This window comes from Fusarium proliferatum, assembly GCF_900067095.1.
Source record: "Fusarium proliferatum ET1 genome assembly, contig: FPRO_scaffold017, whole genome shotgun sequence".
Classification (NCBI taxonomy): domain Eukaryota; kingdom Fungi; phylum Ascomycota; class Sordariomycetes; order Hypocreales; family Nectriaceae; genus Fusarium; species Fusarium proliferatum.
In genome coordinates this window covers 1-16,035 of record NW_022194806.1, presented here as the reverse complement: position 1 = coordinate 16,035, position 16,035 = coordinate 1, and the positions used below count along the sequence as shown (strand labels likewise).

At 44.6% G+C, this 16,035-nt stretch overlaps 4 protein-coding genes across 4 annotated transcripts; 1 reads left to right on the top strand and 3 right to left on the bottom strand.

Annotated features, from left to right (window-relative positions):
- Positions 1 to 1,542: 1,542 nt before the first annotated feature.
- On the top strand, positions 1,543 to 2,157 carry FPRO_15828 (uncharacterized protein; the record flags this gene model as incomplete). Its single annotated transcript, XM_031224740.1, has 2 exons — positions 1,543 to 1,596; positions 1,645 to 2,157. 2 exons carry the CDS (start codon positions 1,543 to 1,545, stop codon positions 2,155 to 2,157), a joined length of 567 nt encoding a protein of 188 aa, XP_031089969.1.
- A 4,899-nt stretch (positions 2,158 to 7,056) lies between these two features.
- On the bottom strand, positions 7,057 to 8,025 carry FPRO_15827 (uncharacterized protein; the record flags this gene model as incomplete). Its single annotated transcript, XM_031224739.1, has 1 exon — positions 7,057 to 8,025. One exon carries the CDS (start codon positions 8,023 to 8,025, stop codon positions 7,057 to 7,059), a length of 969 nt encoding a protein of 322 aa, XP_031089968.1.
- Positions 8,026 to 10,675: 2,650 nt separating this feature from the next.
- Positions 10,676 to 11,227, bottom strand: FPRO_15826 (uncharacterized protein; the record flags this gene model as incomplete). The annotated part of the gene is made up of 1 exon (XM_031224738.1): positions 10,676 to 11,227. The coding sequence occupies one exon, from the start codon at positions 11,225 to 11,227 to the stop codon at positions 10,676 to 10,678; it is 552 nt and encodes a 183-aa protein (XP_031089967.1).
- Positions 11,228 to 15,044: 3,817 nt separating this feature from the next.
- Positions 15,045 to 15,927, bottom strand: FPRO_15825 (uncharacterized protein; the record flags this gene model as incomplete). The annotated part of the gene is made up of 2 exons (XM_031224737.1): positions 15,045 to 15,458; positions 15,565 to 15,927. 2 exons carry the CDS (start codon positions 15,925 to 15,927, stop codon positions 15,045 to 15,047), a joined length of 777 nt encoding a protein of 258 aa, XP_031089966.1.
- Positions 15,928 to 16,035: the final 108 nt, after the last annotated feature.

The window sequence follows — 16,035 nt, the reverse complement described above, 5'->3', positions numbered from 1 at the left end:
CCACAAGCGGACTTTTTGGATATCCCATTCCTTCGGGGGACCAGTGCCGCCAAAACGCTCGACCGGTCTGTCGATGTACCATTCATCAACCTTCTCAACGACGGTTGTCTCTGCATAGACTCAGAGCGTCGTCCACTAGAAGATCTGGCAGGCGACAAGGTCTTTCTGACACTTCATCCTGAGGAAGATCTGAGCTCAGAGACAAGCAACGAGTTCGCAAGCGTCCGGCAAGTAGGGTTTTATATATACCTTCCGTAGTAAATGGTTGAACCCTGAACTAACCATTGGTCGTTTATGTAGTCGGCAACCCCAATTGAGCCTCAAATTGAAAGGCGTTCACGGCAACTATGCTGCGCAAACCTCAGATTTACTGTTTCATAAAGGCAGACTTCTTAGCAAAATCACTATCAGCCGAAATTCTAATACGATCCTGATGATACCCGCCTTGTACGAGCTGGCATGCTAATAGCACATTGTATACATTCTTAGGAGCAACACGTCCTTAGATCGCCGCACCGGGAACTAGTTTATGCGAAGTAAAGCTCGTATACTCTGTAACCCGACGGAAAGGGCCTCTTATGGGAGTATAATAAGAGCACTATAATAGTAGAACTAACTGGAGAGATGATGCTTGACTACGAGCTTGGAGAATAAGATATCGAGAAGAATAACTCCCTCTGTTCCTAAGTGCTCTTATCTCAAGCTTGGGGTGTTAGGAATCCATGGTGCCTATTGGATAACGTAGCAGGCCCCTAATTTCGTTGCGGCATTAAAAGCGAGGGGCATGCGTGAAGTCATCTGAGCTTGTCCTAATGTCCTGTGGACATGTTCAGTGAGCGAATATGTGTTGCTGATAGTTGTTCGCTTTGCGATTTGCAGTGCAGCTACCCAGTCCCTAAGTTCTTTGTACTAATTTAAGTTCTCAGCTACAACCCTCAGCTGCAAACAACAAATCTAGCTAATAACTAGGATATTATGCAAAGATTTCTAACTAATCTATAGCACGAGGCGCTACATAGTTGTAATAAACTGCCTATTGCCTATTGGGAATTTGCAATCATATCTTAAGCTGTTACCTAAGTATTATATACACTTACTGCTAGGTTCTGCAAGCAGAGCAGCTACGTAGAAAGGAAACAAAGGGTTTTAAGTGTAGGTATTATAATTAATATCGTTTAATGTTTATTAAAAGCTTGAACATGTGCTTTGTCTCTAGTACAAAATCCTAGCTGTATTATGTTTGCCGTGACTAGTTATACTTATGATACTGAAAAGAACTCTAAACAAAGAAGAATAGTATATATTATAGAACATAAATATACCAGAGCAAAGATTTGGAACACACATTATTAGGTCAGTGAATCACATACTAAGAGTATTTTGCATAAATACAGGAAAACCTGCAGCAAAGAAAATAAGAATTATCTAGCAGACAGCACGTTTTGCTTCTCTTACCTCTTGTGTTCCGGCAATTCATTCGCTTGCCTTAAAGACAATCCAGCACCACCAAAGTACCTATACTAACCCCCTCCATATCTTACAATGGATATGTCTGCCTCACCGCACGCACTTTATTGTCGTGCCGGGCAGATACTAGTATTCCACCACCAAAATATACGTCAACCTGCTAACTCAACTTTACAGGACGCCGTCGAACTGGCTAGAATTATTGTCTATGGCTTTGAGCCTGGAGATGCGCTTATTGATGAGTGTTTTTACTATCCCGCTGAGTGGGATACAAATGATACGGTGCTCATGGAGGACCTCCGAAAATTCAAACGGGATGGCTTTAAGCGGCTCGTTGAATCCGAAATCCGGGCCGCGCGAGATACGGACTTTAAATCGAAGAAGAAAATGGAAGAAGAACTGACGCAGGTGCAGGAGAAGTTGAAGGGTCTCAAATCTCGTCGTGAAGCCTACAAGCTTCGCTACAAAGCTAAGGGAATTCGTGCTCAGTCAACCGATCATCTCGAAGAATGTACTAAGGATAAGGACAAATGCTGCGAAATTAGAGAGTTTCACCAGAGGCTTGTCGACTGGGAAACTGAAGAAACAAGATTAGCTAACAGCGCTGATCTGCTTCGGACGGAAATCGCCGGACTGGGTCTTGACATCGCTAACAGAGCATATATACTGCGCGTGATGCGAGAAATCTAAGACCAGTGCCTTAGTAAAGGATATCTGGAAGGTATATTTAGAGAATTAAGCTTTGGTTATATTTTAAAATTGGTTTTATTAACTTCTCTGTCGATATTTTACTATGCTGCTTAAATCTTTTTTTTACACAATTAGGTCAAGCTCCGGGGTTGACCAAGTTGAGGTCTATATTTCCCAAGCCAATATAGAAACAACTATATCATGCCGTTGTATTGCTTCACAACACAAGTGCTTGTAAAGGACGTCTAACTACAGTGCTACTTGATTGCTAACATGAAGAGGATATTAAAGCATAGCACATGCTGCTTCCCTTTAACAATGAAGAGGACAGTGCTTGCAATGCCGCCATGATGGACGCGTCCATTGGCAAGCACAGGATCATATCGTTTAGTGCCGGCAGGCTCCAGGAGATTCATAAGATGACAAGCTGATATGTTCCGATCTACCAAACTTCGACGTCATGAGGGTCGAGAGGAACGGGCCTTTAAAGAGGACTGTGCCCTACGACCTGAATAGGGACTTGTCCAAGCACATCAAGTCGATCGCGAATAAGTCCGGATGCGTTCTGTACTTTTCAGGGAGGTCTGAGGACTCCATAAGTCAAGCAGACGTGATCACGGTTATACACGAGATCCCGACTGTTTATTCATTCGGCATCTCCTACCACATTATGGTTATTAGCACGCTGGTGTTCTTGGGTATCTCCGGATACGGATGCGGTCTTATGCGCGACATTATGCCTGAGCTAACGTCTTCCTGGACATGAGCATGTTCAGCTTGGGCCTCTCGCCGGTAATGATGTCCTCGACCGTGAATTTGATCCGTGAGAATCTATAAGCTTATTGCCGATCTCGACGCCGTTCCCATTGGCATAAACCCTTACTGCTAGAGGATACTCTTCATCTTGGGGAGAAACTGTCTTGCGATGGTTTCATTCGTCAACATCGGGTCTTTAACCTGTGCTCTGGTGTGGCATAGTATATCAAGCAAGCGGGAGCTATACCAGTGCATCGTCCCCGTCATTAACGTATCCGCCAGCGTGATAGGTGCATGCAAGTTGCTGGGCGGCTGGATCAGCATATCCACTTCATCTATCAAGATCGCAACGCCTCCGTCGGGTAACTTATAAGTCTCCGGATCCTCCAGCTCCAGACCCGGCCAGACCAGCCACAGCATCCTCCCTTCCTCCATCAACGCCATGGTATAGACGCCATGACGATCGACATGCTGCAGATGCGCAGGGCCCTTAGACGTAAGGAGGCAGAACACCAAGCAGTCGTCCATATCGCGCCACTCCGGCTGCTTCAACTTGCCGTTGTCCGTGCGCGTGCGCATCAGGTCGCAGTCTCCGTTGTTCTACAAACAAGCCGGAACCGCATTTTCTTTCAGACAGCCAAGGTTAAGCGGGTTAACAGGTAGGCCGCCGCTAGTCCTCCGCTCGTTAAAGATCCTTATGGCATCTCCTAAGGGATATCTAACGGGCATGTGCACGTTGATAGAATGTCTATCCTTATCTTTCTCCAGAGGCTTTCTCAAGTTATAAAGGTCAAGCGAATCTCTCATGCTGTGGGTATCTTAGGGTTGGATATCGTCATCCGAGATGAGGAGGACTTGCTGGCTTTTTGACGAGAACAGGGATACGAAGTGACGCTGATGGAATATCTCCACCGCCTCGGCTATAGCACATACCACAATCGCCCGGCTTGTGAAGTCTGGGTTCCATGCGTCGGCCGCTGTGACGGTTCATCTAACAGAGACCTTTATCAGAAGGTCCAGCATAGCCGGGGCGTCTGACTTGGATCAACAGTTTTCAGGTGCCCTGTCTCGCTGCAATGCGAATTCCTGGCTTGCCTGTTCTATGGCAGCAGTAGCTTGGACGCTGTATTCGGTAATAATTTCCGAGGTACTGGGTCATAAGGCCTGAGGTGCCTACATCTTCATCAACTGGCACGTCCACTCCGTCGGCATCGCTGCAAACAATCAGCACTGATCACTCGCTCGTCAAAGTATTGTCTAGTTTCTTACGTATTTGCCTGTCCTCCATCGTTAATTCAATTGCCGGAGACTACAGGGGGTGCATGTGGCTGCCTCAGTCCGCATACACCAGATAGTTCTTCTCGTGGTGCGATCTTCCTTGCTTGCCCCTGGTATGGGACCGACCAAAGCCAAGCAAGCAAGGCTCGCACTGCCCCTCATCTAGATGCCTTCGCAAGTTTCCGGCGCGCATGAATACGCGCCAGCAGAGTTGACATTTGTGCAAGACCCGCCTATGGTATAACGCGGCATGCTCCTCATAGTCAGAGTAGAATCTCTGACACTATCCGCACTGTTAACATCCCTGCTTCACGTGCTTTTACCAGTTCGAAAGCGAATACCACGTACTACATACCTCGCATTGGAAATCGTCATCAGAAGCTATGATGAGAGATCTGATGGAAATGGGGCGGCTTTTGTAGATTATGATATGAACGGAGCAGAGGTGTGCTAAAAGTGAAAGCAATGGCCTTTCTACTACAGAGAAATAAGGTAAACCTCGAAAGAGCAGAGAGTAGAGTCAAACGGTCGTAGAAGGCATAGATAGATGAGCTGGTTAGGAGTATACTGTAGATACTCTGGAAATAGGCAGTATTCTCATGAACAGAAGACCAAAATATTGCAGACAGAACAGAGCAGAGAGTAACGAGGGAAATCCACAAGAGACATGCACCGATCACATATCGTTTATTTGTTTTACTTGTTTTGTTCCCCTCTCCTACCAATGCTTCCCGTGTCTAATCTGCGCTACCCGATAACTTTGCACCAAAAGAAAATGCTTCCAGTGCGTCCCGCACTGGCTAGTGTCTGGCGAGATGTGATAGACGGGGAGATGCAGATTGGTAGTGTCTGCCCCGCGCATGTCCAGCAATCCGACAGAACAGAGCTTCCGTGCTTGCTCCTTATGTTGATGCATGATGAGAATATATGCTGTATCAAGAGGAAGAAGCTGATGTGTTGTGCTTGGAAAGTAATATTGACGCCGTCGTAGATGGGTTCGTTGCAAAGTCGCCGTTGCCGGCCGACTGATTCTCTCCAACAGCAACAGCAGCTCCCATCCGCTTCAGATTTCGGGACTCTACATAAGACAGTTCACTACGCCTATTTGTTATAGCACTCTCTCGTTTAAACGGTACGGCTCAGTCCCATAGATAGAAACATTGCTATACTATCTAAATATTCTACTTATTGTATTTAAATTAACAATTATTTTATCTGTAGGCTTGCTGTGAGATTGAGGCTCAAGAGGAACAGCCCGTAGATATCTCAAGGCCATCAGTGTCATCTTTGGTCAATACGTCATTGATCTCACAGGAGGAAACAAGCGTTCTGTTACCAAGGATACGTCACTAGTAATCATCGATGTTTCCGAATAGATCAGTCGCACCCCAGACCTATCTTGGGCGTGGCGCATCGTACGGCGTTATCAATGAGCTTGCATCAACAGACACCCTTTGACAAGATTACGTTGAATGGCGGCCAAAGATGGTCCAGATGCGAACTTTACTAGAAAAGAAAGTATAAGTCAACTACTAGAACAGTAATTCCCTTTACCTTTACCGCCTTTTCTGGTTATATAACTACTGGAGCCAACAGAGCTGCTTTAGATGCGACTGCATCGGCTGCCGTATAACCACTTTGTCCGAAGCCGAGACCTGAGAAAGGTTCGATGAAAAGGGTTGTTGGCTAGAGAATTATAATGGGGTGGCTAAATTTAGTAGCAAATTCTCTAAGGAAGACCTGGGTCACGAGCGTGATCGCATTCGTTATCGTTGCAAGGGCGAGTATGTCTCTCCCAAGGGCCATCACTCTCCTCTTGCCAAAGTTCGAGACTTTTCGCCCAAGCCGTTGTTTAATTGTTAAACCCCTCGAAAGACTATACCACCGTCTTCTATTCGCAAGTCCAGTAGGGAATAGAGTCAGTACACTGTGCACTAGAAGTCAGACCAGCCTTGCCATTAAGACTTTCCCTACTGTCTCTGAGGGTTTGCTATCTCTCATTAACTATGCCCGCAGAACTCTGTATGAGACTGACCAGTTGCTATGGTCTTCGCTCTCGTACAGCTTCCCGTCCTTATACAAGAGATCGATTGTACGCAACTTCGTGTGCAAGGTCCTCGGTTTGGTCACGCAGAAAATTTCGTCCGATCCCATGCATGAGTGCTTGAACGAGCCCCACGAGTTGCGCACGATCATAGGTGGTCTCGCATTCATGGTCAGCAGCTCACTCGAGTAGTTCCTCGGTTTCGGGAGCGCGATCCCGTTACTGTCGCAGTGTCGATGTAGACCAGGGTCCCTGACTCTATTCCACCACCATCTCTGCGTCAGTGACGTCAGGTGTGCGAGCGTGATCCCGTCTTCCTCATATCGCTCTATCTGCGGACAGACACGTCCATGCTGTCGCGTTGATGTCAAGCATGGACATTGGCATCAAGACGTGCTTGTTCAGCCTTGCTGTCACGCCGTTGTCCTCACTGGCCAGCAATATCAGACACTCATACGGTGCGCAATCACGCCCATATCCTTACCCCTAACCCAGATCTTATACCTGTCGTCATTCACCGTCATATACCCATCATTGCATAGAATCAAGCCAGTCTTTATGTTATTGCTGCAATTCATGTTCATATTTTAGTTCTACTTGACATCCTGGTATGCGCCAATGTCTGTATTTGTCTATATGTATTGATCCCCACTCTGATCTTTGTAACGAGACCATGCACACAAACATGTGCACAATCGTGGATATATGCATGAATACCATGATAGATATAGGTTCCTATGCCTTAACGCAATTTTCTACAAATAGCAAAACAAGACTTATCTATCTATAGCCCTAATCCCAAAGCCAGCCTAGCAACAGTATCACTCAAACTTCGCTCCATCCAAATCCCACCGAACTTTCTTCCCCATAGCCCTCGCCTTCTCCTTCTCAGCCCGTCTAACTGCTTTGTCCAGCGGATACAGATCAGCCTTCTCATTTCTCCACTTTATGCCGTATCCCCGATCTCGAGCAATTCGTTCATCTCGCGCGCGAAGTGCCTGGCGCTGGAGAAACCAATCAGTGATCTTATCTATAATCCTTGGGTTATCCTGTTGATTAAGAGCAGACCTAAACATATCCTGACGTGCGAGATAGTCTTCAAATCTATTCAAAACTCTTTCAATGTCCCGACTTTTCTCTGGGGTCGACGGCGTAACATGCCGAGAGGGTTCATTCGTCTTGGAGACTTCTGTGGTCGGTGGGGCTTTATGATCTTGTTGATTGTTCTCCTCGGTACCTTGACCAGATGCCGTATCAGCCGAAGACTCAGCACTTTCTTCAAGACGTGTCAATTCAAAAATATCCGCCGACGCATCGTTTGCCTTAGTAGGCAGGTCATCATGAGTAGGGAGATCTTCGTTGTTAGCCGCGTGTTGCTTGATAGCGCCTCTAGAAGACTGCTCCATGAGTAACTTGCCCACATCTGTCAGTCTTTTCTTATCTTCTTCTGCCATGGTCTCACTCCAGTTTTCGATGTTGTTAGTAATCCACGAAGTAACATTACCCTTACGCCTGTCCCAAGACTTGAGCCACTGCTCCTCAGTTTGGCTCTCGGGCGTAAGCTGCGCCAACCCATGAATCCAAGCGAGTTCTACCTTCTTGTCCTTTAACTTGCTGATAATCTCAGCATGTCCTAGACTATCTGCTTGTTCAAGGTGTGCGATAAGACGGAGGATTTGTCGTGCTCGTTCGGATCTACGCACTCCTGTAAAGAGAAGATTATCAGCTTCAGACTCTGAGTCGGGGTGATAGTTATCAGACTTAGCCTTACCCTTGACTTGCCCTGCCATTCTTGTGAGTGAGTTGTGAATGTGAATAAGCTGTTAGTGAGCTGTTAGTAAGTTGTTAGTGGGTTGTTAGTGATGTTAGTGTTATTGCTGTTGTTGCTGTTGTTGGTGAAAACGATGTGATGATGGACGTTATAACAGAAGGAGTTGGAAAGAAGTGGTGTATTTATAGAGTGGCTTTTGGAGGTAATGTGGTACCAGTTCCTTATGTGAGAATTGGAGATAATGTAGTGTTCTTGGTTCGATGGCTTGATTCAGGTATTATGCCAGCTAAATATACGTGTGAACATGTAGATATCGCCAGTCACAGGGTAGGACAAGTAAATACCCCAGAACAAGGAACAGTGAAGAAATGGGACAAAACATATTTAAATATATAGTAGATAAAATAGGATTAACTGTAATGAAAACAATACTTCCAGTCTAAGAACAGGCTAGCCACCAACAAAGGGAAAAAGAACAACGCCAACAATATTTATGATGCATTTTCATTCTTACTCAATAATTACTAGCAGAAACGCATTGCGTTTCCTATTTTTAACCAATCAGCATATAGTATCCTCGCCCTATCTTTCTCGCTAGAAATACAGTGCATTTTTAGTACCATACTTATTAAATTAGAAAACCTAAAATATATAATATATTACATTTTTATTAGCTAACCCTTATTAAGTTATTAAACTTAATTACTCTAGATTAATATAATTTTATTAAGGCTTACTAAATCTAATATATCTATTATCTTTATAAAATATTTACTTAATCTTTTCTATTTTACTCTATATTATATACTTTTTTAAGCTTAATAATAATAGACCCCTTACCTATTTAGAAGTAAAGTATTAATTCTATTTTATCCCTAATAAAGGACTTAATATATAAAAGCTTAAGATATTTAGCCTTTATTATAATTTCATAAAATAAGCTATTATATATATTAAATACAGTTTTACTTTAAGTCTTAGATATATATTAAAGTATTCTGGTAAATAGTATTATATTATTAATTTTACTAGATATAGCCTTAAGCCCCTCTTATCTTTATTAAACCTTTTAGATTTAGATACTTTAGCCTTTAGACCTTATAGATTATAATATTATCTATACCTTACTATATAAAAAGGCCTATCTTATAAGTATTATAATCTTTACTTTATTAATATAAAGGTTTTAGAGGATTACCTTAAGGCTAAATACTGTAATAAATTAAAAATTATAGCTAAAAAGAAAAGCTAATAATATTAACTTTAAGACTATATTTAATAAGAACTTTTATTTTAGATTTAAATAGTAAATAATACTTAAAGGTTATAGCTTATTAATAATAATAATAAGGTTAATAATAAATCTATATTTAATAGTATTTTTTTATAGGCTATTCTTAATCTTATTAAGCTCTTTACTTAAAAGCTATTTACTAAAAAGTATATTTAGTTAAAAAACTAATAAAGGAAAGATTAAAGGTTATATATTAAAGAGATATTAGCTTCTTTTGCCTTATAGACTAACTAGCTATAATATATAGGCTAGGAAATAATATTTAAAAAAGTATATTATAATATTCTAGTTTACCTTATATTACTACCTTATTATATAGATAATTAACCCTTATCTCTTAATATTATTAAAGGAGAAGTTATTATTAGTCTGGTATATAATAAGTAAAGGTTACTATTTATAGTAGATGCATTTGATTGTCTCCTGGATTAATGCGGTAAGATAATCTAGGCAACGGATATATGGTTGAGAAGATGGCCCCGCGAACTGCAAGGGAAGTGAACAAGTAGTGCGGGGAAAGCGAAAGACTGGCAAGTCCGAACACCTTGCCGTATGGGAACTGGACAGATTTGGTCGGCGTTGTGGCAGAAATATTATGGGTTATCATCTGAAAAGAAACAGGATAGAATAAGGCAATTCAGGTTCATAAGAGATCAGACAATATGAACAAGGTATGACAAGGGACATTTCTTCATGCAATAATTCAGACGCTTCTGGCTTTAGTGTGAAAGTGATTCTGATTGGCTGGAGAGCGCCGATAATCAGCACCCTGGCCAGAAATATCAGTCAATCTAACTTGAAGCGGCAGCTCAATTGTGCTGTGCCATTTTCAGATAACGGTAGGATACAGCAGACGGCAACACCTGTTATTTGTACAGTCTTCATGGGCGCATCAACAAAGTCTCATTACAAAATTAACAAAACGGCGCCTGATTCTTATTCCAGCATATGTTGACTAGAACCCCTCAAAAACTACAGGTCAAACCACGGTCCAGGCATTTTTTCCAATATTGACATCACCCGTACATCTGTGGAGGAGGTTGACTTCATAGTTAATAGCTGGACAGTACAGCCAAAGATCTTAAAGTGTGTCTGGGCCAAAGAGGACAAGAGACAGTCACTTGAAGAGGCAGGAGACTATAAAAACAATTGCCCATACAGGTCAACAACACTGCAGCCGATAACAAGATCATACATGATACAGAACAGGATTTTACAATGTCACCACTTAAAGCAAAGCGAGGCGGTTTCAACGAACTGGGAGTTGTGGCCCAAGATTCAATTCCCTCAGGCATGTCTTGACTCTATTGACATTATCCCACCGGCCGGCGGGGCGAGGTCTGGCTCCGGTATTGCCAACTTCAGAACATGCTTCTTATACCACGGCCAGTATGTATCCCTTGCCCATCTGCGCAGCAGATGAAGGCCAGCCATAATTTGGAAAACCCCAACAGGCGTTATCGTGTTTCCGAACTGGAAAATACTCCAAAAAATCTATACACGTCAGTGTGTGACTAGTGACAACCGCAACTGTGGACATTTCGTTGCCGCGCCGAGTGGTCGCGACAAACTTCCATTCGTGGCCTTGTACTATAATGCCAGGAAGAAATGGAAGCTCAGATATCCCGTCTCCTGCATGGCTTTCCAGGAACGTCCACTGCGATGCGTGCCACGTGGCTGTCTGCACATCTGCTCTCCGTTGGTCTCCGCCGTGCCTCTTGGTCTCGATACTGACGCAAACGGGGAATTCAGTCAGCCCGGAGTAGGATGTATGATTGACAGTCCCGTTACATGAGACTTGGAGTTTGTCGGCGGCTTGTGGCACGCCGCCATCGCGATCGAATTCGGGGTTGATGAATATGCAGTAATCGACTTTCGAGGGCGAGATAGGAAATTTGTGGTATTCGGGGGTGACGGAGGCATTCATACTGTGAATCAAGCAATCAGCAAAGGCAACAAATAAACAGGATCTGCTGAGGGTACCATGGAAAATAGTCAACTATCGCCTGCTCTGGCCATAGATCGCCACGAAAGACCGCTTGCAGGATAGGCGTGTGCACCTCATTATTCCACCCGGCCTCGTCAAGACCCAGCTCGAAGCATCGCCTTGCAAATAGTCGCAGGTTCTCAACGGTGGAGAGGAGTCGATCCCATTGCAACAATAAAAACCATCATAAGACAGTTTGCCTTTACAAAGCACAATATGACAAGAACGGGAGTAGCCAGCAGGTATATAGACAACAACGCCCAGAGGCTTGGAGTCGGCTCCACAACGAGCCTTTGTTTGATTCGAGATCGGATCTGATAGCAGAGTGAACCAGAGACACGTAGAAATACTGCGCGGAGGCTGGCCTAACGAACGTTTTGGATCCTCGCCGCTCTATTACTGCGCGTCCTGGAAAGGCGCTTTCTCATTTACAGCGGTGTTGGCGACTGGATTGGTATGATTGCGTGAGTTATTAATGACGCATGCCTGGTGGGTGGATCTGTCCTGAATAGAAATCGCAGCAATCAAAATCCCCTTGCAGACCTCGATGACGTCTAAACAACGGGAGGTACCAGGGGTAAGGGTTTCATGAGACCCAATATCCAGAGGACTGACAGCGCGGTGTAGTACAGAGGGTGATAGACGTGGAGCTTTAGGTGGTGAAATAGCGGAGTCCACGGTATCATGAAATACATTCGTAGTGGATGAAAAGCTCAATTGTGCCGCAAGTTTGGACTTTCCCAATGGCAATGGTTGTTTTATATACTCATTTTGATTCCTCTGGCTCTAAAAGACTTGCATATTTTTACAGCTCTGATAGCCGTAATGTAAGTATCAGAATACTAATTCTGTTCTTTGCGGATAAAAAAAGGCTGGCTACCTGGTCATTACCAACACATGGCTGTCGCATGTTGGTGTAAAGAAATCACGATAGCAAGTCATGGTTGAACCTGTTGGTGGCCGGGAACTAATGACAGCTAACCGGCGGGCCGTTATTGGTAAATCTCCATTACACAAAGGGAGACTGATACCTGGTTCGTGTTTATGCGAGAGTAAACAGAGTGCAGAGGATGATGAACACTGCTGACTCCGGTGGCGCTGAGTGCCAAGCTGATGTCGGAAGACATCGGAAAGTGGCTGAGTGAGGCCAAATCATGTCCCTGGCCGCCTATCATCTTAATTCGTGTGCTATGATGCAAGGGCATGTAGGGATAATGTGTCTGTGGTTTCTGACAGACGATTGGTTAATGGAGTAATTGGCAGGAATTCGGAAAGCAGAGTGAAACTGTACTTTCTTTGTGGTTGTAGCATTGTCTCATCTATTGACTCAGGTTTGCGGCTAATGGATATGCCCGATACCCCTGTCCTTGATCCTTACCATGTGAATAGTTGTATCATCCATCTAGTCTGGCTATCTGGTAGTATACCAGAAGTCTTACCTTGGAGACATGATGCGCATCTAACAAGGGTCGCCGGGGTTTACTCTCGACCTGGATAATTTCGCGGCATCTCAGCCACAGATCAGGCGGCTACATAAAACCGTAGAAATAGTCATAGGATGGTTCTTCCAACTTGTTCACTATAGCTGGGTATCTGATCCTAATGCCATCAAGAACGCAAGACATTACGACTTGCATTCCATGGGCAGGCAGTCGAGCAGAATTCATTAATGCCTGTATTCTGTTTTATCTGCTGCACAGTGGGGGATAGCAGGTGGGGATTAATATGACCAATCAACACGACCTTAGTCAAAGCCCACTTCGCCCAGAAGCATTATGATTGAATCAGCACTGCTCTCTGCCCCGGAGCCTACCCTGTAACAGCATCTATTCATTAATTGGGCATTTACTGATTGAACCTCGCAGCAATCTGTATCTCTTTCTTTGATCTCAAGACATCAAGATCTAGCCGAAAAGTATTAATTTCAGTTGAGAGTTCGCCTACATCTTAACCTCTGTCGCTCGCTTTCGGTGTCATGTTAATTGAATCACTTTAACTTCAACTAGTCTCTGCTAATTCCTATATCCTAAATAACTTTCCAATTGTAAAGGCGACAAGACTAGAAGGAAATGGAAAGGGATATTGTAGTGACAAGATGAGAAATAGAGAGACAATTAAGAAGAAGGTGGAGGAACAGGAATCCTATCGCGTAAAGTTGAATCTCTAGAAGCTTTGCGTGCGTGCTTGCTCCAAGGCTGTGTCAGCGTCTCGAGCATCAGAAGAAAGGGAGACTAGACGATTGGTGACGACAAGAATTAAAGCAGTCAGTATGAAAGGGAGTCCAAGAAGGCGAGGGTTAGGTAGTCATAGGTCCTCTCATAGACTTCAGTCTGAATCAAGATAAGCAAAAGGCTGACATGTATAGCAAATGGTACTGTTGCTATTACCAGGAAACGAAACGAAGCCAATCGATCTTGTCTAAAGCTTGATCTATTTTACATTTCCAATTTATGGTCAATCCTGCCAGGCGCATTACGACAGTCTTATATGAACTACAGATCCCGTCTCTAGACTCCAAGGGTCACTTAAGTCTGCTCTTTCGCAACCCTATGCCTGATGTTTGGAGGCATGTGAGGTCCACCTCTTTAGCCTCATGGATGGTTTGCTGGCAGAAATCTTCCCTTTTGTTGACAGCACAGACAACTGCTCTCTCAAGGGCCATCGTTGAGCTAACCAATCGTTTATCTGATATCCAATAAAGGACTTCTGTTAGACAAGACAGCTCCGAAGATACCGCGAGGCTATACCACTTGGGCACTGAGTGCATCCGAGATGTACATACAGAGTTGCGCAAAGAGTCGAACAAAACTAGGTGTTACAGAAGAAGAGGGCTCTGCGACCAATGAAAACCGCAAAGCAATTAAAGTCAACGCTTTTCTTACCTACATGTAAGTCAATGAAAGGAACGGAGAAGACTTGGGTTGATCACGTATTGGTCACCAATCAGTCAGGATAGAAGCAGGTAGGGGAGGCCTACAAGCTATGGCACCGCAGTACCTTACTGCCTGTGTGTTGATTCACTCAAACGTGGATCACAAAGAGCGATGCCGATGAGTATAGACAGGTAGAACAACTTATCTATAGACAATAGTAATACATGCAGTGAAGCATGATTGAAAAAGGACAGAGCCATACAACACTGGTGGAATAAACAAATATGTTTGCCCATTGTGTAGTTTTGCAACCCAAAAATAGTAATATTACGGCCCATGACAAAGACCTGACTGCAAATAATTGCCCGCCTAATCTCAATGTCCTCATAATTGACCATGATCTCGACTGTTGTATCGAAACGGGCGATCCCTTGCGATTCTGACCTTCCATTTGATTTGTGGCCCTTCGAACTCCATTGGCAATGGAGCCTTCTTGGTTGGGGCATTATATTTCGGTGTTCTCGAGGCTTGTTCTGAAGCAACTGGTAGGCTTGTTGTGTATCTCGCCACGCACTTATGTATTCGCCTCTTGAGTGGCAAGATGTTTATTCTGAGCGTGCATATGACATCTTCGCCGTGGGACAGGAGCTACTTCGCAATGTTGGTTTCCATGAGGTTGGTAAACAAGTCCACGATGGCCGCCACTGATGTGTCGTCAGGACCCCTTGCCAGTATCTCCTTCATCGCCTTCCAATACAGTCTTTCGCCTTCCATCTTTTGGCTCGTTTCTATCAACTGGAAGAGCTCGAGATGTATGGGCCCATCTCGCATTAAGTCGTCTTGCAGAACCGAGATTGTGTCTTCCTCTTGCGTAATATTTGCTTTTAGGACTTTAATGGTCTCTTGGTAGGCATCTGCCCTTTCATGATACTGCTTGATGGCGAGATCGATCGTGTCTCGATCAATAGCAAGGAATGGAAGGCTGGTAGTGACACACGTATTTTGCCGAGTTCGTCCGCGATACGCTCGAGCTCTGCCTCTAAAGATTCAACTTTACGAAGCGATGTGGAAAGACGGCATCTCAGTGGTTTTTCGTTGCGCTCGAGTTCTGTGCGAACGTCCTGGATCGATTTGAGCGTATAGTGGAGAGATTCGTCGACCTTGGATAAAGCCGTTTCAGCATAGGTCGCTGTGACAGCGGAAGGGCCCGGCAGTGTTGCGGTGGAAGTAGGGGAACCTTCTGATTCAAGTCTTGTGATATACGGCTGCGGTGACGGTGGATCGGAGATGGCGATGGCCTATTCCAACAGTCCCGTTAGAGGCATCAGTATGGGCAACAAGAATGCTTACAGCATGTGTCCCCTAAAACGCAATGCAGCTCTCGTCTTGTATAATTTCTATGACGCTGTAGGTCTCGTCGTCGCTCGATAGTTCGTCGTCACTGAGTAGCTCGTCGTGATCGGGTTGGTGATTCTTGTGTCGGCCGTCATCCGATTGGTTTCCCTGGCTCAAGGCGTGGGTATCTTCGCACTCGGGATCATCGGTTCGAGGGATCTTGGAAGTACCGGGGCGGTCTTCAGCAGAGGATCTGGGCCTCTTCGGAGTGGGCGTCAAGGTTGAAGTTGATCCCCCTTCAAGTTCGATACTTGGGTAGCGGCCACGACGGGGGCTTCTTGGGCTGCCGCTTGACGACGTGGTGAAAAATCGGGCCGATATCTGATTAAATATCAGTAGAGGGTCATGCTGAGCCTCGGTCGAGTGATACATACGAGAAGCGATAGCAGTGATCAGGTTTGTTTGTTGTAACCCTAGGGTGACGCGCACTTATAGGACTGAGACGACAGGCGGCGCTGTATAAAAACAATCTCCGTCTTA